Here is a 23,204-nt window from a genome sequence, read left to right on the forward strand (position 1 = left end):
GTGTTCATTTCAAGCAAACAGCTCCTTTTACACTCAACTTAATTAAATATAAATTTTTTTTTTTTAATAAAATGACCCCCCCCCCCCCCCCAACCTGAGAGCAAAAACAGTAAGTATCACAAATTTAAACTTTTCAAAATTAAGAATTCTGAGAGCTGTTTGCTTGAAATGAACACCCACCAGATAGCAGAAATCTAGAAAGATGCCACAGTAAGAGCAGTTGAGAAGCCACCTCCACATCACAACTGCTTCATCACTGCCCATGAGGAACACAGGAATATCCTTCCTTAGTTTACACCGTGCAGAGCACTGAACAAATTTCCAAAAGGCTGTGCACACTACAGTCAGGTTCCCCAGTGCAAGTTTGCACAGCAATGGCAGGGAAGTCTATTCACTTATGTCAGGTGGTAAAACAAATCTAAGACACCTGAGTTTGAGACTAGACTGTTAACGTCTTCTTACTGCAGTGAGCACACGAAGGCAAACAGTATGACCATGTGAACAACAGGTTTGGATTTATCAAGACACCAGAAGGACTACTGACCCAGCAATTAACTTCTTTCTTGTTACAAGGTTTCATTATTTCAAATTTCTTCACAATGAGGTGATGCCAACGTGCAAAGTGACTGAGGGTCACATATCTCACAGATCATATCACCAATTACAGTGCAGTAGATGTTCTGCTTTAGACAGCTGAAAGCATTTCCAAGGGCTACTAACAGCCAGTGGAACACTGGGCTTGCAGCTGGATCCACGACAGCCCAGCAGAGCTGAGCAGAGCGCTCATAGCAGGTAACCAAGACTCAGAGAAGACAGGACGGACAGCGTGCACAGGAGGTCACACTGAACAAGCTGAAGGGCAGCAAATCCTTCTCAATTTTTTAAAGTTAAATATAGTGAGCTCAGTCGGCATTCTGAGCCTCAAGGAGCTCTGAAGATTAAGAAGTCTCAGTGTCACTCAGGCAGCACGCTGTTGTGCCCATGACAAGCTAAGGACAGCAGCAGGCCAAGAGCTGACGGGAGACAGCAGCTTTTTCAGCCATGGATGGAAAAGGACAAGCTCCGAGGCATAAAAACCTGAGCTCTGAACAACTGTTTGCATGGCTGGAAACTTGTCCCATCCCATTCCCACCCCCCCAAGCAGAAAAACCAGCCTATAAGAGACAGACCATCCATCTATTCTTGGTTGCAAATACTGTCCAGCAGCATTTTTACAAGATTTCATGAATACTGTTTCAGAAAAAGTAATGAACAGTGCTCCATATTTTCAGGACTGAATTCAGCTCTCAGCAGACTGCAGGAGATCACTTGTCATCCAGCTTGTGTTTATCAGAGCTGAGAGTCCCTATGCCTGGGAAGACAACAGCAGGCAGCAAGCTTCTGCAGCCACAAGTGAAGAGGGACACAAAGGTTTCATGAGCCCTAAAAAAAATAAATCTAAAGAAAAGCCTTTATGTGTGGCTTTTCCAGGACTCAGCTGAGGCTGGAAGAGAGGAGTCACAGTAGGAACACAGCAAGAAAGATACTGAGGAATTCTGCCTTAACGGTTAAAAAAATAAACGGAATGTAAAAACATGGCACTCAAAGTAGCTATCAATTTCTTGATCTCAAGGGCTGATCATCTGTATGCTGGGTGGTCAGCTTAAGATACATTTCTATAACCAGTTTACAGAAGAAAATTTGGCTTCATGGACTGACAGATTCCGAAGTCTTTGCATTGTTCTGTTAAAATCAGAATAATTGTAGCACAGAACAAATAAATTGATCTTATTGACCCCACTGCTTTCCCAAACTCTCTGAACTTTGGCGGCAGCAGCTCCTTACATTTTTAATAATTGTCCATTTTTATGATTAAAGAAAAAAATCTGTAGATTTAAAATAGTTATTTTATTTTTCCACAGTGGTTGAATGTTTTGACGTCCACCATGGCAGTTTTAATTTCAATATTTGTGTGAAAGTTATCCTCCCAACACTGGTCCAGCAATAACACCGAAGACCCCTCGTACAGAGTGACCCAAGGGTGGAACAGAAAGCATTTTCCATTCGGTGGCTGATGCCTCTCATAGTTTAAGAAGAGAGTAAACATTCTATGCGTTTTAAAAACAAAGCATTCGTATAGCTCCAAGTCAACATAAAATATTTTATTCCAGCACGATTAAGAGTACTTAGATAATAAATAGAAAACTGAATGCTGACATCATTAAACTACATCGCATCTCATACTGCTGTTCTGTATTCTGACCTCCCTACTCACTAAAGACAGCAGAACCAGATGGCAATCAGAAATTCAAAGTCAATATACCTGTATCTTTACAACTTTTTTTCCCACATATCCGCATCACATCTTCATAAACTTGATCATTTGAATTTGAAAAAAGCCCCACATTTCCGCTGAATCAAGATCACGTTTTTGGTCACCAAACAATAAAGGAGAGTGAGGATCCTAGCTTTAACTTCTGGAAGAAATGATTTTGATCTTTCATGTCACCCAGAAATTACTTACTAAAAGCCAAAGAGTTGCTGATACGTATAATAATAAAAATATTTTTTGTTGAAATAATTTCTACGAGGTCAAGCACTGCATTTCATCTTTAAGCCAATTCCTCTCATTTAAGAAATCCCCTTTAGATTTAGGTTGCTCTTACTGTTGCAGTTTGATTTTCAAGATATCTGGACATCACATGATTCTTTAAATAAATGCCCTCGCTCGATGTATTTGTGTTTTTATATCAAATTAATCTTTCAAGGAAGCCAGCTTTGAAGACCAGCTAAAGGACACCTGGTCCTCAGCACTAATTTCAAACCACCGGAAAAGGGTTCTACCGAACGGCTCCAATTTCCAATGGATTTATGACCTGTGGGTGAGAAAAGTTGGGAGCAGCCGCTCAATCTATTAAATACCTACTCCATTTTATATAAATAGAATAATAAAAAGAATTTAAAACGTGCAAGAGTGGACTTAGCAAAATGGCAAAAGATTAACTTGCATTTAAAATCATAAATGTAAAATCATCAAATGAAAAAAATAAGGTCCCAAGGAGAAAAATAGGAGCAAAAGATAGGAAGCTGGCACAGCACTGACTTTCCTGTCTCTTAATCATCATCACATTTGGCAATAACTCATGCCTGTACTAATTAGAAGAAGGTAGCTTTTATTTTTTTGCTGTTGACGTCACAGGATTTCACCAGTGGTTACTGAAAGAAGTTATGAAATGAGCAGCAAGTGACTGGGTGTAACGATCAGAAAGTAGCACACTTCTCAGATCATTCAGTGCATCATTTCATAACATTTCACATCTCCTTGCAGAGCAACGAAAGTTACTGGGCCATGTTGCAAGGCCTGCTCTACTAAGAAAACTCAAAACAAAAATGAAAAAGCCAGTTTCTATGAAGTTAAGCACCAGTGCTGCACTGCAACTAAGATTTTAGGAGTCCTGCTGTTTCTTCCCTACCAAAAAAACAACTGAGCTGGAGTATCTTGGGACATCGGACTGCTGTCAACTGATAGGCACTTTCAATTGCCTTATATGTCTATAGCATTGTTTATACAGAATATTAGATTACTTGGTCATTTAATTCCCCTTCTCATGCTGCTTACATACTTCCATTTCCTTGACTCAAGGCATTTTTCTTCATTCTGCTGCTCATGTTTTTCTGATTTAACTGCTTCTTCCCCACAACTAGACATGCACACTCTCTTCTTTACATAGCAGAAGTCAGAACTTTCTCTACAAACTGCATCATGCTTCTTTCTTCTTGTTTTACATTTCTCTTATGGTTTGCAAATCCTAACGTTTCAAATCTACATAAGACTACTTAAATACGCAACTCCTATTTTTCAGAACGTTATTTTATTAATAAACCTGGTCCTTTCCTAAGGAATACATAAATATTAGGAGGGGGAACCTTAGATAGCTAACTATGCATTCTTCCTCAATACTGCCAATCTTTGTGATGTTGTCCTACAATTCAATATTTGCAGCCTATCTTAAGAGTCTGATGACCCCATTAGCTGCCAACCTTCACTGCTGCAGCAGCAGGATTATGTAGCTGTCACATACAGCATTAAAATAATAGACCCCAAAGTTTTTTAACTTCATGATTTTGTGGGGCCTGTCTAAAAATATGTGAATTTCAGAAAGGTAACAAACACATCAGCTGCTGAATGTAAATCTCTCATTCTCAGCACTAAAAGTCTACAGTACACAAAATGCAGAATGCTGAGGTCAGAAAGTCAATATATTTCACTACTTCAATTTCATGCTAAAATCTTTTACTAAATTTTGATGGTGGCTTCTCCTTCTCCATAGTGACAAGACTGCTGACATTTACCTTGCAAAGCTGGTGCTGCTGCAAGTTTTGCTAATGCCCAAACAATGAGAACAGTCAACCAGTTCATATGTGAACCTCACTCAGAGTAACCTTTTTTCAATGTAGACCAAACAAATATCGAAGTTTGAACTTCAGTTCTTTTCATGTAATGAATAAAGAGGATTCATGAGACTTCTCTGAGTTTTAAGATTGTTACATTTTCCTATTGAAAATGAAAGGAGAAAAAGATCCCGATGTCAAAAAGGTATCATCTTATTTTTGTTTAACACAAATTTATGGAAATTATGTATCTGAAGTGGAAGAATTCTTTACACTACCCAGGGGTTTTCTCTGCAGTTAAACAGCACTTTCTATCCTAACAGTATCTCTCTCCAATCAGACAGCACATATTAACACCTGAAACTTTTCTTTAATTACAGATACACAGGCTGCACTGCTTCATTACTCATTTTCAAAACCCATTTGCTTTGAAAAACAAGTTTCTCATTCCAGAGCAATAAATCTTTCTAAAGACTGGCATCACATAATTACAATCTATTTTCATTAAGAGAAGCTCCTGAATTTCCACATAAAAATTCAAGTCTTAAAGTTTTCCTTTTTGTTCTTTGTAACCACTAATTAGAAAAATATGTTAAAACATTCAAATATCAGATAAATTACACAGTAAAACTGAGAAGAGGGATCATTACCTCATCTCTGGCCCACTCCAACCCGTGTTGTTTGCTTAAAAAACGCCACTGGTTAGGCTTTCAACTTCTTAATTTGTAACACAGATGAAAACTTAGACTGCTTTAAACATCAGGTGGCAACATTACCACCCTGTTACTGGGCAGAGGAAAAGAATGACTAAATGTGTGAAAAGACAATGTGATCAGCATTTCCACAACAAAGATACCTCCAAAGCAAAGATTTCCTTTTGCTACTACAGGCATCTGCTTAATACCACAATGCCTCAGTTCAGTGCTACTACAGATGTACTGAATAGTAGTGACAAATTCTGGGTTTTATCCACCTTGTCTGAAATTTCCATTCTTTTTAAAGTCAATGTGATGAACACTCTTGTACTCACTCTGACATTCTATGAACTGATGAATAAAAGTGCAGTCCCCTCCACTCTTTGAAAGAAAGTGCTCTAGTAAAGAAAGAAACACTTCAGTTTACATCTGCTTATTTTCAGGTTGATGCAACAAAAAATGTGAAAGGTATATGAACAATATCTGTCACTGCGTATTTACAGTTAGCTGCTGAGGTCTGGGTTACTACACAAGCAGACAACACCCATTTGGAATAATGTCTGGATGATATTAGGAAGCAGATTACTCTTTTGATCTGATCAGAAGAAGTGCTTTTTGACTGCATTTTCAAAAAAGTGCTTTTAAATACTAAAATCTATGAGCTTTTCACAACAAAAAGCTGCTTACCTCAGTAGAAGCTAATTAGATCTCGTTAAGACAAATTTAATAGGAACAAATTACAAAAATCCAAACGTTCTGCATTTGGCATTTACAGTATTGCTCTTTCACGTTAGGTGGTGACAAAGGACTTCCATTAACAACCAGAATTTTGGCAAAGATTAACACATGAACTGTATTTAAATTATAATAAATTTAGAATCCATAAGATGATACATAATTAAAACATACAACTCCACAGAACCACCACTGGTACCCATTTGTAAATTCAGAATGAGACATGAATAACCAGCAAATACCAAATCCAAGTGCTGAAGAAATCCAGAGCACGTATTTAACCTACATTCTCTGACATTTATTCTTAGTTTTAAAAGGGTATTTATTAAGGTTTTTTTTTAGTCTTTATGTTTGTTCTTCCACATTAGACATCCTTTTGAAAAGCAAAGATAATTAACTGTTGTTGAAGTAAAACTGGACTCAACTCTCATTTTTACCCAAATCTTTCTGTGAGACTTTGGCCAGCTCCCAACTCCATCAGAACCTGGTGTCTCTTCTAACTAAAACGATGCTAATGCTTCCATTCTGAAGAACCTCAAAATCCTTTGACTTCAAGAGCCTAAAAACCTAAGGAGAAAATGCTTTTTTTGTCTTTTTTAATTCCGTACACAAACCAGCAAAGCATGTTACTTTTTAACAAAGTGCTCAATCATTAGCTTCAGCTATCAGCAGCCCAGCCCTTATGAGCAATGATGCAATATTAACCTTTACCATATTTGAAAATCACTTCAATAAGTAAACGTCATTTTTTCTTGTTCGTAAGGACAAGGCTTTTAAAGTACAGCACCATGACTGCAACATCTGCTTTCCATCTTTGAATTATTTATTTTTATATTTTCTAAGTGACCGTATAGAAGCTTTTTTGTACCTTTCTGTCTTTAAGATATGGCTCACAAAGAATTGAAATAGGAAAACCAGGTGCGGTGGAACAACTTACTGCAACAACTCAGCTCTAAACAACCTTTGTCAGCAGCTTTATGTCTGAGAAAGTATTCTCTTCAGCATCAGAATTTCTGTCTGTGAAACAAGAGCAAACGAACACCTACCCATCACCACCTTCAAGCACTTTGTTATGATAAGATGGCTCTTAGTTTCCCCACTCAGAGTACTGTTTTTTTTGTTTTGTTTTTAAATTCGTGGCAGTCCATAAAATAAAGAACTCATGTAAGATCCCTGCTGCCCAACAGTTTAAGTGTACCTGTAAGTACACCTCCTGAGCCGGACCTTTAGTTTTCAGAGACAGGGAGACAAAAGGAACATCACCAAACATGACAAGCTGATACAGTTTTACCTTCTTCCTCTGCAGCAGTTGAACATCTCAAGAAAAAAAAAAAACACCTTGTTTCTCGTTTTCTGGTCATTAGCACTCAGTGATGAAAGAGGGTAACAGCATCATCATATACAAACAGAGGAAACCATTTTTTCCCCTTTACAGTCTACTTGGTACAAAACCACTGCTTGCATTTCTGATTTCTGTCTTTACCTATGAGGTCCTTTCCTTACACAAAATATCCACAAGCTCTTTCACTGCAGAAGCAGCTGAATCTACATCATAAGCCCCAAATTCTAAGTTCTAAAATAACTCAAGACTACTCAGCAAAACACAATAACTGTTTCCTGCTGCTCTCAAGAAGGCAAAAATCAAAATCTGGCAGAAAAAAATTACTGCCCATCTGTCGTTGTATGATGACTGGATACAGAACAGGAGGATAAAGACAAACACATTCTGTCATGAAAAGAACACAAGCCAACAAGCTCTACGAAGTCAGAGATGTGGATGGGCTCAGTGTAGCAAAGATGTGCAGAAGAACGTGGTACAATGCAAAGTATGGAAAGCTAAGCTAATCCATAGAATAAAATAATATTATGGCAGATACATGAGAGAGAAAGGTAACAGACTTCATACACACAAACAACAACAACTTGAATGAACAGTTCTATGTCAAAGAAAAAGAAAGTGGCAGACAACCTCCTAACATTCCTAAGCACAAGTGCTTGACCTCCTGTTACCCATGGGAAGAAGGAATATGTGCTTTCATGCATTCATCCAGATAATTCTTATATGATTCACAATAAATAAAAAAGGGACTGCTTCTTAAATTTTGAAAAAGCCTTAAAAGAATGGTACATTGGTATCACATCACAGGCTGCTTTTTTCACAGTACTGCAGGATTTTCCAAAAACTTCCAACAATCTAATTTACAAAGTCTTACAGCTCACATGATTAGAATGTGATTATTAGAATGAAGAACCACAGTCTTTACACAGTGCCTCAGTTTTGCTTGGTGGAGATGTTAATTATTTCCCATAGTAGAAAACAAAAAACGGAAAGACATTTGTTTCTTAACCGTTCTATCAAGCATGGTGAGTATCACCAATCCAAACTTATGCAACTGCAAGATGGAACAATACTAAGAGAAAGGGAGAACCAGCACTTAGATGAAGCAGATTTTTTTTATACAGTTCCTGCCAGTGCATTTAACACCTCTCCCCTGCTCCAAATAAGAAATCGACATGAGGTTACGCCATGATTTCATTTTGACAGCACTCTCCCAAATTAAAAAGCTCTTCATTTATAATATAAATTAAAAAAATTATATCTAAAAATTAGAGCACAGATAGCTTTCATTTCAAAAAATATATACAGTCATCCTGAAACACTGTAAGTAATGGTTGGAACCACGAGTTCTCTATGTAAGGGTCCCAACCATCCTACTAATACCACTGTGAGTCCTCAGAGGCTTCACTATACATAGGAGATGTTCATGGAAAATTTTTCACTGATGTACCTTAAATAAACTAAAGACAACAAATCTATCTTAATTAACAGAACAATTCAGTGAATATAAACCATTTCTTATATGAAAAAAAATTGGCAGATTTTTAATCTATTTTGTTTTTAAAAAAACCTCAAATGTATGTTAAGACACTGGTTAAAAAGAATCTAGCTTAAACTACTTTGTCTTTAAGAAAAAAAGGTTAGTGTGAATTAGTTCCTGTTTGGTAGAAAGACAGTCTCTTAAATTTTAAGGAAGTTTTAAAGTTAGTTTCCACTACTGGTATGTGATTTACTTGCATTTGTCATACACCATAGACAGCAAAAATGTTTTTTGCTGACTTTACTTACCATAACCAATTTAATAGAAAAATGGTATAAGTCTGTTTTGCAAGGAAAATAAAAAGGAAAATAGTTAATGAGGGTTTTCCACTGTGTGTCACAAAATTGACACCATCCATAAGATTCCCACTGATTCCAGAAAAAATCCATTTTAAAAATTAAAAAAATAAAATAAAAAAATAAAAAAATTAAAACAGGTTAACTTCCAAGATTGGCTCCTTGGATTTTACAGAACCTTCTAAAAACACCTAGACTGAGAGTCTAAGCAACAACAAAAAAAAGCTGGTCAGAGAAGCAGGCAACTTCTTTTTAAGGGAATATTAATTCAAGTAAAACTTTAGAGAACAAAAAGAATTTGTTCAATTTCAAACATCAACCATAAGACAAAAGGTAGCCTCGAGATACACTACCTTTTTGTGTGCTCCCATTAATTTTAGGTATGAAGTCATCAACTTGTATGCCTAGGATTAAGAAAGGGTATTATTTCTAGAATCAAGCAAAAAGTTTTGGATTTTGTTTCTTTATAAATACAGCACTGTGAAATGCAAATGGCTTTTCATAATATTTCCTCTGAGTATCTAGGTATCAGATTAATCACACAAAACGGGCAAAATTTAACGCATGTTCCAACAGGGCAGACCATGTTTCAGGCTGTTCCACACATCAGAAGTTACTGTCATCCAAAGAATTACTGTCCATTTCATACATATTTTTAAAAAAGAACATGACAACAAACCAGTACCTTTCTCTGAGCGGTGGATAATGGGCTGGGAACCAAGAAAAGCTCCGAATGGAGCCACAAACCCAAAGGGTGAACACGCACAGCAGCAGTGCCCTCTGCTGGCAATTTGCTGCAGTCACATATTTCTTCGTATCGTTAACAAGCAGTAAAACTTACTTGTAAATACATTATCCTATTGCCAGACACCTACAGTACAGGATTATTACAATAAAAGGAATCGAAGAGAAACAATCTGGAAACCAGCTTTAAACAAGAAACTGATCACACCTACCTAAGCTGCTGTGTTCTTTAAGAGTTTTCTCCTGAAGATGTTCTAACCGTACTGTAAACAGAATTCCAAGAAAAAGGTATTTCACAGATTAAAAGAATAACAAATTAATAATTTTTCCCCCACTAGTGACTAACCTTGTAAAGCAGTTAGCCGCTCATTGGTGAAGTCATTATCAGCCTGCAAAGCTTCTATTTTTGCTTGAAGCTCTTGCTCTCTTTCTTCCATTTCATCTATCTTATGTTGTAATTCCTTTTTCTCTGCCAGTCCTTTCTGTTGGATTTCTTCTTGTTTTCCTTCTGCAACCTGCTCAAAAGAAAAATCCCCAAACAAATCAAAATTAACACCCTGAGGTGTAGATGTCCTTGTTTTGTATAACTGAATGTATCAAAGTAACCTACTTTGGTAGTCAGATGGAGAAAACAAAAACAATACAATCTCTCTATAGGCAAAATTACAGATAAAAAAATCTCAAAACATCAACAGAACACTATCAGGTCTGGAGAGCTTAGAAATACCCAGACTCCCATCTCAAACCAGCAGCCAAATTCCAAAACCTTTATGAGCTGAATTCACAGTTCACAATTAACTTTATTACAACCCACAGCTTTTTCCTTGTTGGATTTCATAATATATTTTATAGATTCTCCTCCCTGCAAAGCTAGGTTAATAAGCTTCAATTTTGATCCTTCTGCGTAAACTCATCATCAACAGTGATTAATTCTTAGTTACGAAATTAAGGACTTTAAGACCAGCAATATAACATTTAATTTGGAAAGAAAAGGTTTCTGAGATGCTGAGCTAAGGCCAAAATAATCTTAATTCCTGTATCCAGGACAAATGTAACTTTCAAAAACATAACACTACCACTTTCCTTCTCAGTATCATCTGCTAATCTCAATGGGAATCTTTATGGGAACAGGCTTTATCATACTGCCATCGTTTTGTTCTCCAGCATACGGGACATTAAAATATAATTAGAAATTTGATTTAATAATAAACCTGACGTCATGCTTCTTCCCACCAAGGAGCTGAGCTGTAATTTTACAGTGGTTGGCCACCTGTGCTTGTAACCTGCTCTAAGAGTAATGTGAAATGCAAATAAGTTATGTATATAAAAGCAGCTGAATGTGAAATTTCATCCAGTACAGAGTTTCATACAAAAAACAAACTGCAGCTCCAAGAATACTGTAATTTTAGAAGTGAAAGAAAAAGGGAAATTTTTAACAATTTAATTATGACACTTTCAGGCACATTAAATGTAAAGGAAAATAGCATGTAACAGTTGATATACATCTTTCTTTCTACTTGTTGCTTAAATAATTTCTTAACCTTTGCTTGATTGCTGCTTTAGAAACGAAATCTTTTTCCATGCATTACAACACCAACATAAGTCTAATAAAGTTCTGTTGTTACCTTTAGCTTGTCAGAAAGATCTTTAATTTCATTTACAGCTCCATTGTACTTATTAGCTAACTCTCTTAATTCTTCCTGAGTCCTCTCATTCATTTCTTTCAGGTGAGTACATTCATCTTCTGTATTACTTAAACTCCGCTGTAAGAGAAAATTTGTATGGAACAAATGCAACTTTTGAGACTGATAAACCACCAAACATGCCAGCTGATCTACGTGTCCCCTCAAAACAATATATGCAACTGATTATATTTGTTTTCAAAGTGCTTTCCTCCTAATCATCAAGTCTAAACACAATAAAACGAGTACCAGCAAAAATACTACCCTCTGCAATAGTCTGCTTCACAGAAATTACGTGAAGAAAGCTTCATGCATGTAGAAAAAAACAACAACACACCTCAAAGCCAAATTAGTCTATGAAAATGATAAAGACTGATGGGAATAAAAAACTGAAATGTGCAATTCATCTCCATCATTCTCTTCTATGTTATTTATAAATGAATTTTTGAAGTTTCTCAGATTTTTTTATGCTATACTTCAGCACACCTCTTATCCACCTGAAAATAAAGATTTATCTTTAGACAGATGGCTCCAAGGAAACTTTCTAGATTGTTTTTGGAACTCCATCATGTGTGCAAGCATCTCAGCTAAGATGCCTTTACTCAAGAGGCAGCTAAGTCTTCAGGAGGCAAGGAATGCTCCAGGACAAGTCGGCTTCAGCTGGGACCAGCAGCACAGCCAAATGGCTTACAGTTTCCTCCTCATTACTCAAGATCTGTTTCTTCATTTGAATCACATTACAGACAGTAAACAAAAAAGTACTCGTATTTCTCGGTAACAAGCTCTAACTTAGTATTCTTTCCTCGTCATCAAAATAGTCCAAAGATTAAGCAAGTAAGATTAGCACCTAAGAAATAAACAACTCTGTTTAATATACTGCAAGTGCCACAATATGACAGACACTGGCCTGTTACAGGCAATAAATATGGATCTAAGTAGCAGCAGTTGCAAGTATTTCTGTATTTCCAGCAAACTATTTAAGAAACATCAGTACCTCCACTTCAGACAGCTTTCTGACCACTTCAATTTTCTCCTGTAGGACCCGCCTCAGGGACTCTTTGGCTGTTGTCTCATAGTTGTGTTTGTCTTCTTGTAATGCTATAAGCTCTTTTCGTATACTGTCTTCTGTTTGATTCTGGACATGCAATTGAGATACAAAAAATATAAATTAATATTTTGCTGATAAAATATGCGAGATTGAGCTGAAATCTGTTCTATTCCAAAATGTTCAGCAGTTGCTGGTTGAGAAAACGTTGAAGGAACAAGGATTCTTGATACATCTGGGTATAAACCACCTGCACATACAACAGCATACATCTGCAATTCTTTGATCATAGCAAAACTAATTTTTTGAGGCACAAATAGTGTCAAGCCTAGAAGTCCTCCTGAGTCCTACTGTTAGACCAACCCAAACTCTGAAAATAAAATAAATAAATTAATTAAAAAAAAAAAAAAAAAATATATATATATATATATATAAATGAAGGCATACATGGCCTGAACAACACACGAGTCAGGGCATTCTTTTTACTTTGCTTCTGAATATCAGCATATTTATAATGCCTTTTTTCAAATCCGTATTTGAAAAGAACACAGGGCTGACAGAGTGGTTGCTTCTCACAGATGACAAATTCCTTTTCTATATACGAAAAGAAAAACTGGTTTGGGCTCAAAAAATACTGATAGATAAACATTTACCTAAATTTAAAATGATTCCTTGAAATACAGAACAGCCGTACAATTTTCAAGCTAATCAGTACCAGAAGTACATAGCACAGTCCCATATGAGGAAGTTTGTGTTCAAACTGCTTTCTTTTCATTTCAAAATACTTCAGAAGAGCTATCTTTCAGTACTCTAGTACAGAGTCCTATAGTGAATTACTGACCTTTGAACATGCTTGTAACTGATTACCCATAACTTCTAGCCTTGATAGCAGCCTGTCTTCATCTATTAAAGCCTAGAAGAGAAGAAGTTTCACCTCATATTAATACTAGTCATGGCAAAACAAATAGACCATTTCAACAGAACACTGTGTTTAAAGTAGTTCCAGTAGACTTCTGCTTTAGAATCACAGTATTTTCTATTTATCATGGGTTGAAAAGGACCATAAAAAAGATCATCTGGTTTCAACTCCCTGCCATGGGCAGGGGTCACCAACCAGCAGACCAGGCTGCCCAGAGCCACATCCAGCCTGGCCTTGAATGCCTCCAGGGATGGGGCATCCACAGCCTCCTTGGGCAACCTGTTCCAGTGCCTCACCTCCCTCTGTGTGAAAAACTTCCTCTTAATATCTAACCTAAACGTCCCCATCTGAGTTTAAAACCATTCCCCGTTGTCCTATCAATTAAATAATTACTTAATTAAATAATCAATAAATATCATTAAAAGTTATTTCAACCTGTAAATCAAACTTATTAAACACTGTCTTTTGCAAAGTTTGAGAACCACAAAATGCTTTTCACTCCTTAGTTTGTTTCCCAGGTCATTTAAAAAGCAACAGACACAATTTCTATTTTATATAAAGGGAAAGGATGCTTTCTGGTACCTGCCAGCTAGTATCTGAAGCCTCTTGCGTAACAGCAAGTAGTCGCTGAAGGGTTGCCAGCTTCTGTTCCAACATTTGTTCCCGATGTAAGGCTTCCTACGATGAGACCAAGAGAGCCAACTGGTCAGTTCTGCTAGTGCAGCTCAAAAACAGGAGCAATAGAAAAGATACCAAATAATGCTAAATTTAAAGGAAAAAGTAAGTGTGAGCAGCACACCTTGTCACGTATTCAAAACTTCCATAAAACCATTCCATTTTATTCATCCAGACTTTCATTTAGATATTTCCATTAGAAAACGTTACCTTACAACCTCAGGTTCCCAAAAATGTTAATCTGTCAAGCATATACTGCACATGCAGAGCATACACAGCAAACAATTCCAAGACTTCTCAATAGTATACCCACTCTGAACTTCTGTCACTAATTTCAGCAATAAGATTGGTGTACCCACCAGAAGGCAGATCTGGCAGCTCCTGTGCACTGAGCTGCTAGTCCCTAAATCAGGTCACAGAAAATAAATGCCATGCAAGAACTGCTATTTTTGTTTGAATTTATTTTGGGTCAGCAAAGAATTTTTAACAATTCCAGGATGCAAGAGTGAACAGACTGGTAAATAGCTCTGGATTTGCCCTCTCACGAAAAAGCATCTGCCTGAGCTGCTTCCTGCTATTTCAGCAAATGTATCCACAATGAATGTGTCTCAAAAACCTCATAATTAATTGGAATAAAAATCACCATTACCATTTCACCTTATATGAAAGCCATAGTTCATATTGCTCATTAAGAACCACAGAAGCTTACACGGAGCTATGTTACGTTCAATTGTAACACTTCTTACACTGTTTCACTATAGGATAAGGTCCTTAAGTGCTTTGCTCCTGTTTACAAACTGGAAGACAAAAATACACTTTTTTTTTTAATCAATCAAAGATTAAGTATTTAACAAGATAATGCTGCCATGGAAAAAAAAATTACCTGTAGATACTGTGAAAGCTGAAACAATTCCTGAGAATACATACTGGGTGTGTTAGCAGCAACCTGAGAAATAAGAGAGTTTATGAATCTAAACATTTCCGGATCTTCCATTAGACTCAAATAAGGCAAAGCTTATAATTTAAATCCAGTCAGGAAAGTAAATTTGTTATCAAACTAATGGTGTTTTCAATCACTTTTATACTACTATCGTTTTACTTCATGTTAACACAGAACTTCACCTCTCTGGACTAAGACCACGCCATGCTAATGCCTTTACAAGCTTTTGAAACAAAGTAGTCAACAGCTTCACCTCAGCTCAAACAAAAGACAATCTGGCAAAAGAAACAAGATGCACAAAGGTGAAGCCATTCAATCCAAGGACAAATATTAACTGGGGGGCAGGGGGGCTGGTATGCCCAGAAATGACAATTTTCTCATATTCCAATTCAGTGAGCCTTGTCTCCTACCGCTCAAGATTTCATCATGCATTTTTCTGCTGACCTGACTCCATCACCTTCAGCATTCTCTTTGCCCTTATTTCACAGCTGGGGACTACCTGCAATACCTCAATGTATAATTGTTCTTGTGTTTCAGCACCATCACTTCACTTGATTTTAATACAAATTCAATTAAAGAAAATTACACTATTCAGTGCCCCGTCTCAGCCAGGCTTAAGAAAGTCTGTTGTTTTGCCAAGTCTTACTTTATGCTTCTCCCAGTGCCAGAAACCATTCTGCATTTAGGGCTAAGGAGGTGGGGTGGCTTGTTGTTCCTGTGACCTACACTGATACCACTGAGAAACCATTTCCCACACACAACTACACTACAGTCCCCGCAGAACTTCTGCCCCCACCATGCACTCACACTGCACACACTGACTGAAACCCTGACTTAAATGCAAATGCCACGAGACTGATGTCTTCATAAAGAAGCTTCCTTAATTTCTAAAAATTTTGGGTTTTGCACTGAAAATGTTGATTGAATTGAACCTTAGTCAATCCTTTTGTTTTGTTTTGTTTTTACAGGCTAGACAATCAAATAATGGACACCTGTCCCAGGCGAGTAATACCTTTTAACACCTTCTGGAGAGGAATCCTACAGTATCAAAACTGAGTTTAACAACTGTGCCATGCTTTATTGACTTCACAGTGAACAGACCTGGCTGTATCTGTAAACAGGAGCGCAGAGGTCTCTCAGTCTTCCTCTGAAATATACCAGAGCTCTTCCTAGCCTGCATCGTGCAACTAATCCCCCATGAGAGCAAGATAAAAGACAACAGACCTCATCCGAACACCAAACCATGAAACAGGATCTACTCTTGGTCCCACAGAACAGACCAAGTATCAAATTACGCAGTATCCAACGTCTGTTAATGACAGACCATGTCTGGAATTGAACCCTCTCAATAGCACTATGTTTTCTGAAGCCATGTTTCAGATGCCATACTCCATCTACGAAGCCAAACTACCTTAAATATACACTTTGGTACTGCTGTTCCTTCCCTACAGAAATGACAATCAAAATATAAAACTAGCTCAAATCAGTCCAGCAGGAAACACAGCTAAATGCAACTGGACTTCATGCTCACTTCATCTTTTTAGCAAATCAGAAAACAACACAGGGTAGAGTAAGGTAAAAAACAACAAAATTACTGAATTACCTTATCAACAGGACTTGGTAATGGAGCATGGATAACACTTGAAAACAAACAAAAAAAGAAAAAGTAAACACAAAGTATTTGTGCTACAGAATATCAGTTCACAAATCACTGTGCATTTCATAAAGATGCCTTGTGATGAATTTCTTCTTGTGATAAAACTGAAGAATTTACAATGCAAGCATGTAAAAATGGTTAATACTATGCTAGGGGACATTTTTGATTTTATAGAACTATTTTCAAGCTATAAATCCAAGATGTGTTCTAAAAATGTATTTTACCAACTTTTACTTTGAGTAGTTCTTTTTGGACATATAACTTCCATATTTGATATGTAACCATTTTAACAAGGCTTCCACCAACCTACATGCACAAAACAACACTCCCAGGAAGGCACCTGATCTGGTACTCTTGTTCACAGATTCATATGGAGAAACACAGTTTGGCAACTTCCACGACTTTGCACACTTGCACATTTTCAACAGGAATCAAAACTCCCTATCACACATCCCTAACATTTCGTATTAGCACATGCAATTACACTGAAGATTTCCCATATTGCTCTATTTAGACCTAGTTTTCCATGAAATAAAATATAAAGCTTCATGCAAGCTTTCTGGATACTGATACTGTAAGAATATTTAAGTAATGAGAAACACAGAATTGCTGAGGTTGGAAGCAATTGTCAGTTAGTTACTGCAAAAAAACCAACCAACTAGTCTTTGTTCCTGTTACTCTTTGAAGTTTCCTCCAATACCAGCATGTACCAGCACAGAGAAGTCTCTTGGCATTCATCTGAGTTTCCAAATATTCTTTTATCCAGCCTCACTCAACCTCCCCAGTGTCAGGTAAAGCTTACTTTCATAGTAACACTGAATAACTACACCATGAGGAAACATTACATTGCTTATCTGAAGAATATAAACAATGTTACGTGTACATGTGTGCAGAAACATAGATATTAGCTTCACTTTAGGAGAGCCTACATGCATCTAAAGGAACAGAAACAACAATGCCAAATTATAAAAGAGGGAAGGGGAATGGTTCATTTGCTTCATTTTGCTCCTGTATTTTTGTTTTTAATATTCATTTTAGTATCCTGAGAAACACAGCCAATCAGAGAATCCAACTCAGTAAGAACTTCTTTATGCTTTCAGAGCTGCCTTGGTTTCTCAAAGTGACAATCAAATGAGATTTATTTTTCATAATGCCTGCAAAAGAACCATGTTCTCAGTAATTTTATTTACTTGAACACATACAAAGAAACTGTTCTTAAGCCAATTTTAAATGTAATATCCATCAAATCCTCACTACACAGAGGTCTAATTTTGCCATATGCAAACAGACACTTATTCTTACTCAGATCGCAATCGAGCTTCCATTCCATCTGGAAGAAACAGTTTGATTGTGGAGACTATACATCCATGAGTAACTGAAAAGAAACAAACAGCACATCATCATGATTTGTCACTATTCAGCTATAAGTCCCGTGGTTAAAAATACGGTAACTGTCTTAAACTCTAAGGCAGGTGAACAAGAAAAGGCAAGCAAGCCTTCAAGCACTGGTGGCTCGGTCTGTCTGCGTAGATCTCCTCAGAGAATGGAAACTTTACCATGAGAAACTCCAAGAGGTCATGCTGGGTACTTGTTGCTGGCCTACCAAGCAGTTCCAACCCCAACGACTCCAAATGCAGCAAGGCCAGCAAGACTTCTTTACTGCAGTGAGCTAAAGAGGTTTGTTTGGTTCACAAAACGAGGGGGAAAATAACGCATCTTACCTGTGTTAATGGGAACACAGAAATAGCAACACAATAACGAGTGAGCTTTTTGACACGATTCTTGTGAACATATCCAGAGACTTCAAAGGTAACACATCTAATTTGTGCCACCAAACACTTCAACGTTTGGAACTTGCCAAGTGATCGCTATTCACAAACACAGCAATCAAAAGGGAGCGCAGAGAAAGAGTACATGAACAACACAGAAGCACATTCTCTTCAGCAGTGCCAACACCAGCAGCATTCAGAAGGATGCCTCTACTGTGGGGTGTTTGTAGTGTGCATGTAAAGCACACTGCCTTAACAAGTGGCCTCTCCTTTCAGAGACAGAGTGTGCTTCCCGGGAACCGCATTTGGGATTCTCTGAACTGACAAAAGATTAAGAGGAGTGACTAAAAGAATAAGAGGAGTAAGCAGTATCTGATCTTCAAGTACTCAAGATTCTTCACACATCAGGATTGATCCCTCTTCACAATGTTTCCCCAAAACTGTACTGACACCAGTTCAGGAAATCCTCAAACAAATTACAGGGGAGTTTTGCTGTTCCTCCTCCTCCTGTGCAGTGCTATGAACTGTGAAGTGCATCTTCTTGGTAACATGGACAGAAAGATGGAAGCTGTTCCCAAAGCACCACTGGATACAAGCATACGGCCCCTGATTGCCATACCTGAAGAACCTACCAACACTTGTGCTGCTCTACTTTCATAGTTATTAATATCAGTAAAACAGTTAATCTGGCTTAGTATAAAAAGGACAGAGTGTTTTAGGACAACAGTAATACTCTAGAGAAAAGAGAGAGGTCTTTGAGGAAGCTGCCATAAATAGAATCTAAAAATATGGGAGGGATGATCCAACTAAACAGAGCTTTTTCCTTGCGTTCAACACTAAAAGCTAAATACAACAGTGAAGCATCTGATTTGTTCCAGAACTGTGGTAAACTGCCCTGGTACAACATGAAGTGTACCTGCCAGGGAAGATCAGGCCCATCTCAAATTGGATCAATCCATGGGGACTTTTTTTTTTTTTTTGGCTCAGAGGTGTCCAAATAAAGGGTCTGCAATTCACAAATTTGCTCTTGACAGCACAACAAAAAGCAGCAGCGATATTATCTGTGGCATGCATGCAACACTCAAACAGCTTTCACATCTTTTCCTTTAAAGTATAGAGAGGAATGATTTCAGGAAGAAAGTAGGAGGGTACCAAAAACCAAAGCTAAGAGACAGCCTTAGTACTGAGCCATGCACTGGATACCGAGTAGCTCTGCCACGAGATAACAGGATTCTGAAGTTTTTCCCTTTAATACACTAAAAATAAATGTACTGAAAGCTTGCAGAAGCTTTTTTCATATATTAAAAAAACAAACAAACAAACAAAAAAAAAAGAGAAGAGATAAAAGGGATTTAATAGAGAATATAAATAGTGCCAGTAAGAAGGTACTGTACATTTTGGTTGGTTTATGGAATAAAATCACAATTAAGTCACACACTATCCTTCAGCTATCAAGTCACGACAAACAGAAAAAAAACAAAGCCTACAGCAAAGGTACAGCAACATACGCGACGCTGGAATAGCGATGGCTGGCTACGGCAGCAGGGATCACCGCACCTCCCGTCTCTATCGTCAGTCCCTCGAGGGAAGGCAGAGGGCAGAGGGCTGAGGCCGCACGCCCGCGCTCCCACGCGCCCCGCACTCACCTCGGGCACAGCGGCTCGCGCCGTGCCGGCCCGGGCTGCCGCGGGAGCGCGGAAACGGAGCGGCGGAACCGGCCGGCCGCGCACGGCAGGGGGCGATCCGCGCCCGAGGAGCCGAGCCGGCACGCCGCGAGCTAACAGAGCGGCATCGGACCGGCGGCGGGGCAGCGCGAAGGGGGAATCAAGAGTTTGTGCGGTTTTTCTCTCGAAAGTACTCTGCCGTCCTCCAGCGGCACAGCCGTGCGGCCGAGCAGTGCGCGTCCGCCGCCACGGGACGAAGGGCGCGGGCCGCGCTGCCAGCGGCTCACGGGGCGCCGGCTGCCCGGCACGCGGTGCGCCGATCCCGGCACCCGGGGGACGCCGAGGACACGGAAGCGGAGCTGGAGGGGGAACGGGCGGAGGGGGAACGGAGCGGGGCCGGTGCCGGGAACAGCAGCGACAAAAAAGGAAGCGGCAGCTGCGAGCCTCGCCGGGCCTGGCAACGGCTTCGGCTTCACAGCACAACTTGGAAGAACTGCCGCTTATGTAAGGCGTCCCGAACCAGCACATAGCGTGCCGCGCTCCTCGAGACCCGATCAAGATCGGATTTGCAAGAAAATGACTTCCCAAAAGGCAGCCCGAACAATGGCACGGAAATAAACATATTCCAGCGATATTTACACAAGTGGCAATTTACATAGGCTGTTCGTGCTGCCTGTCCGTAAGGGCACACGGCAAAGCACCGAGATGCCCTACAGGGGAAGCACCACGCCAATATCAGTATGCAAAAGGGCCTCCAAGGGAACCACTAATTTAAAACCGGCTTTCATGTCGGTGCTTTATTATGAGATTGAGTTAACAGTAACATCTAAGATTACTGAAATGAACCGGGGGAGAAAAATGTGTTTGTCTGCATTCCAGCTGCATTCATGTGTAACCACTGTAACTGTGATGCAGCTGTTTCTTGCCCCTGCGTGATGATACAATTTTCATTCATTGCTTGGGGAGGCACGGAGAGGGAAACACAGACCTCGCACGCTCTTCCTCATCATCTGGCTCAGCGCATCGGAGCGACACTGAGGGCAGCTCCTATCTTCAGAGCTGGGAAGAGCAAAGGGAGGGAGCAGAACCAGATCGCTCAGGCACAGGGGCTGTGTCCTGTCATACTACCATAGCCATGGGGAAGAACTGCTACTGTCATTCCAATGAGCTTTCCCACAGACTTTCACATACATTAATTGCAAATAATCACCAATAAAACAATTGAACTCAGTTTTTACCTTCCAAAAAAAACTTCAAAATTGTTCTAGGTCTAAATATACATGAACAAATTTGGCCCCTTTAGTGAGGACAGCCCCACTCAAAATAGTCCCAGGTTTATTAAAGATGTAAAGTATCCTTTGGATTTATTCCACATATACTGCTATTATTCATTAATATTTGCACTTACGTTACATCAAGTAACATTTCAAATAACTCCAAAACAATACCAACTAAACAAGCAGGAGTCCAAAACAAACAAAACCCCCCAACACTACGCACACATCCCCTGTACACACACACTCACACTGCACTTTCAAAACTGCTGGAAGTCAACTGAAGTGAGACAGCATTTGAACACATGGTGCCATCCCAGCTCTGCATTTCCATCCTATTGACATGCACATAAGCACCCACACAGCTGCAGAAGAAGGTGGCCCGAGGAAGCAAGCCAACTGAAAGACCTGGCTGAGTGGGAGGAAGGACAGATTCAGTGTTTTCAGCAAATCCATTTCTTTATCCAGTGTTCCATGCAGTCACAGGTCTCACTGCCCGCACAACGGAGGGAAAAGAAGCAGTAATGTTTTCTTTTCTTACAGTGGGAATACCATTTTTTTGCTCTTAAAGATCGCACTGCAGTAAGATACTGTAAATAAGCACACTGGAAAAACAAAAACAGGAAGAGATCCACACCCTTACCTTTCCGTGTGTTCTCCGTCACATCTACACCAAACTGGATGATGTCACCTGACATTATTTCACATGGTGGGCTCTCCTCAGACCCTCTACTCAGTCTCTGGCTATTAATAAAGGTACCATTACTACTTTTAGTGTCTTGAAGATAGAACTGCAAAAACAAACATGAAGAACATTACGTTACCTGGAGAAATAAAACAAGTGTGTTGAAACTAATGTGTCAGTAAAATTGAATTTGCTTTAAAATATAGCTTGACACCCAGTGTAGATGAGAACTAATGCATTGAACTCAAGATATTCTCCTCGGGATGTAACACCTTCATATAATCAACAAATATTTTTATTTTTCAGTTGTTTGACACTACTGCCTGCATGGAAAGGATGAGATCACTTTGGCAATACCTTTTGCCACACGTAATAAGAATCTGTTCATCAATATGAGGATTTCAACTGTATGAGGTGAAGGTGCCCGAGTTGCACAATACAAACATGCTGTAGGGAGAGCAAGGACTGAAAGTGAAAAGAAATTCTTTGGAAGATGACAGGATTCAGAAATTATAATAACACTTGACTGAAACTAAGGAAAACAAAATTAGGATGCTTTTACTTCTTAGGGAAACTAGTCCACACCATTATGTTAATCCTAGGATCGATTCATCGTCAGGTACCTTTGTAAATATCCATTTGTAGAGTTAATTAAATTCTAATAGCAACTTACTGCATCTTAAGTGGCTTATGACACAAGGGGAACTGCACAATCTAGGAGAGGCCACCTGGCAAGTGAGTCACCAGCTGAGACCTGATCAGCAGGCAGCATAAGAGAGGGACTGCCATATTATTAGGCAGCCAGATGCAGCTGAAGTGGGCCATGGGCAGAACTTCAATGTGACAGTGGTTATTAGAGGATCCTTATGGGACATCAGGAGTCCCTGACTTCCTGAACCTGTAAGGAAACTCATCAAGTAGAAGGTGGGAGGCCAAGTGCTGCCTCCGGAAATGAGCATATTCCCATCTTACCTATAAAAGCAACTCAAGATATTTTGTTTGAGGATTCAATAAAGAAAAAACATTTTTTAATGTTATCATGTTATATATAAATAATATATAATATAATTATAATATATATATATATACATATATATATATATGTATATATATATATTATTATAATATATACTGCTGGTCTCATCATTTTTAAGCCTAAGTTTTCCTTCAATGT

General features: G+C 38.7%; 1 protein-coding gene across 24 annotated transcripts in view; it reads right to left on the reverse strand.

The window, feature by feature from the left end:
- The window catches only part of LOC122184940 (sarcolemma associated protein), a 74,686-nt gene that overhangs the window by 23,690 nt on the left and 27,792 nt on the right, over positions 1 to 23,204 (reverse strand). For 6 of the 24 annotated variants that reach the window (XM_042880337.1, XM_042880327.1, XM_042880349.1 and 3 more), the window contains exons 2-13: positions 21,989 to 22,136; positions 17,941 to 18,013; positions 16,585 to 16,621; positions 14,925 to 14,987; positions 13,949 to 14,044; positions 13,289 to 13,360; positions 12,397 to 12,537; positions 11,346 to 11,483; positions 10,067 to 10,235; positions 9,933 to 9,983; positions 9,330 to 9,380; positions 5,402 to 5,464 (exon numbers count right to left, since the gene is read on the reverse strand). In XM_042880337.1, the coding sequence (XP_042736271.1) occupies positions 5,402 to 5,464; positions 9,330 to 9,380; positions 9,933 to 9,983; positions 10,067 to 10,235; positions 11,346 to 11,483; positions 12,397 to 12,537; positions 13,289 to 13,360; positions 13,949 to 14,044; positions 14,925 to 14,987; positions 16,585 to 16,621; positions 17,941 to 18,013; positions 21,989 to 22,136 (1,102 nt within the window). The remainder of the gene's footprint in view (positions 1 to 5,401; positions 5,465 to 9,329; positions 9,381 to 9,932; positions 9,984 to 10,066; positions 10,236 to 11,345; positions 11,484 to 12,396; positions 12,538 to 13,288; positions 13,361 to 13,948; positions 14,045 to 14,924; positions 14,988 to 16,584; positions 16,622 to 17,940; positions 18,014 to 21,988; positions 22,137 to 23,204) is intronic. The other 18 variants (XM_042880336.1, XM_042880331.1, XM_042880345.1 and 15 more) reach the window with 6 other exon arrangements.

Source organism: Lagopus leucura, unplaced genomic scaffold (assembly GCF_019238085.1).
Source record: "Lagopus leucura isolate 7727_CA_CO unplaced genomic scaffold, USGS_WTPT01 Super-Scaffold_100026, whole genome shotgun sequence".
NCBI classification, from domain to species: domain Eukaryota; kingdom Metazoa; phylum Chordata; class Aves; order Galliformes; family Phasianidae; genus Lagopus; species Lagopus leucura.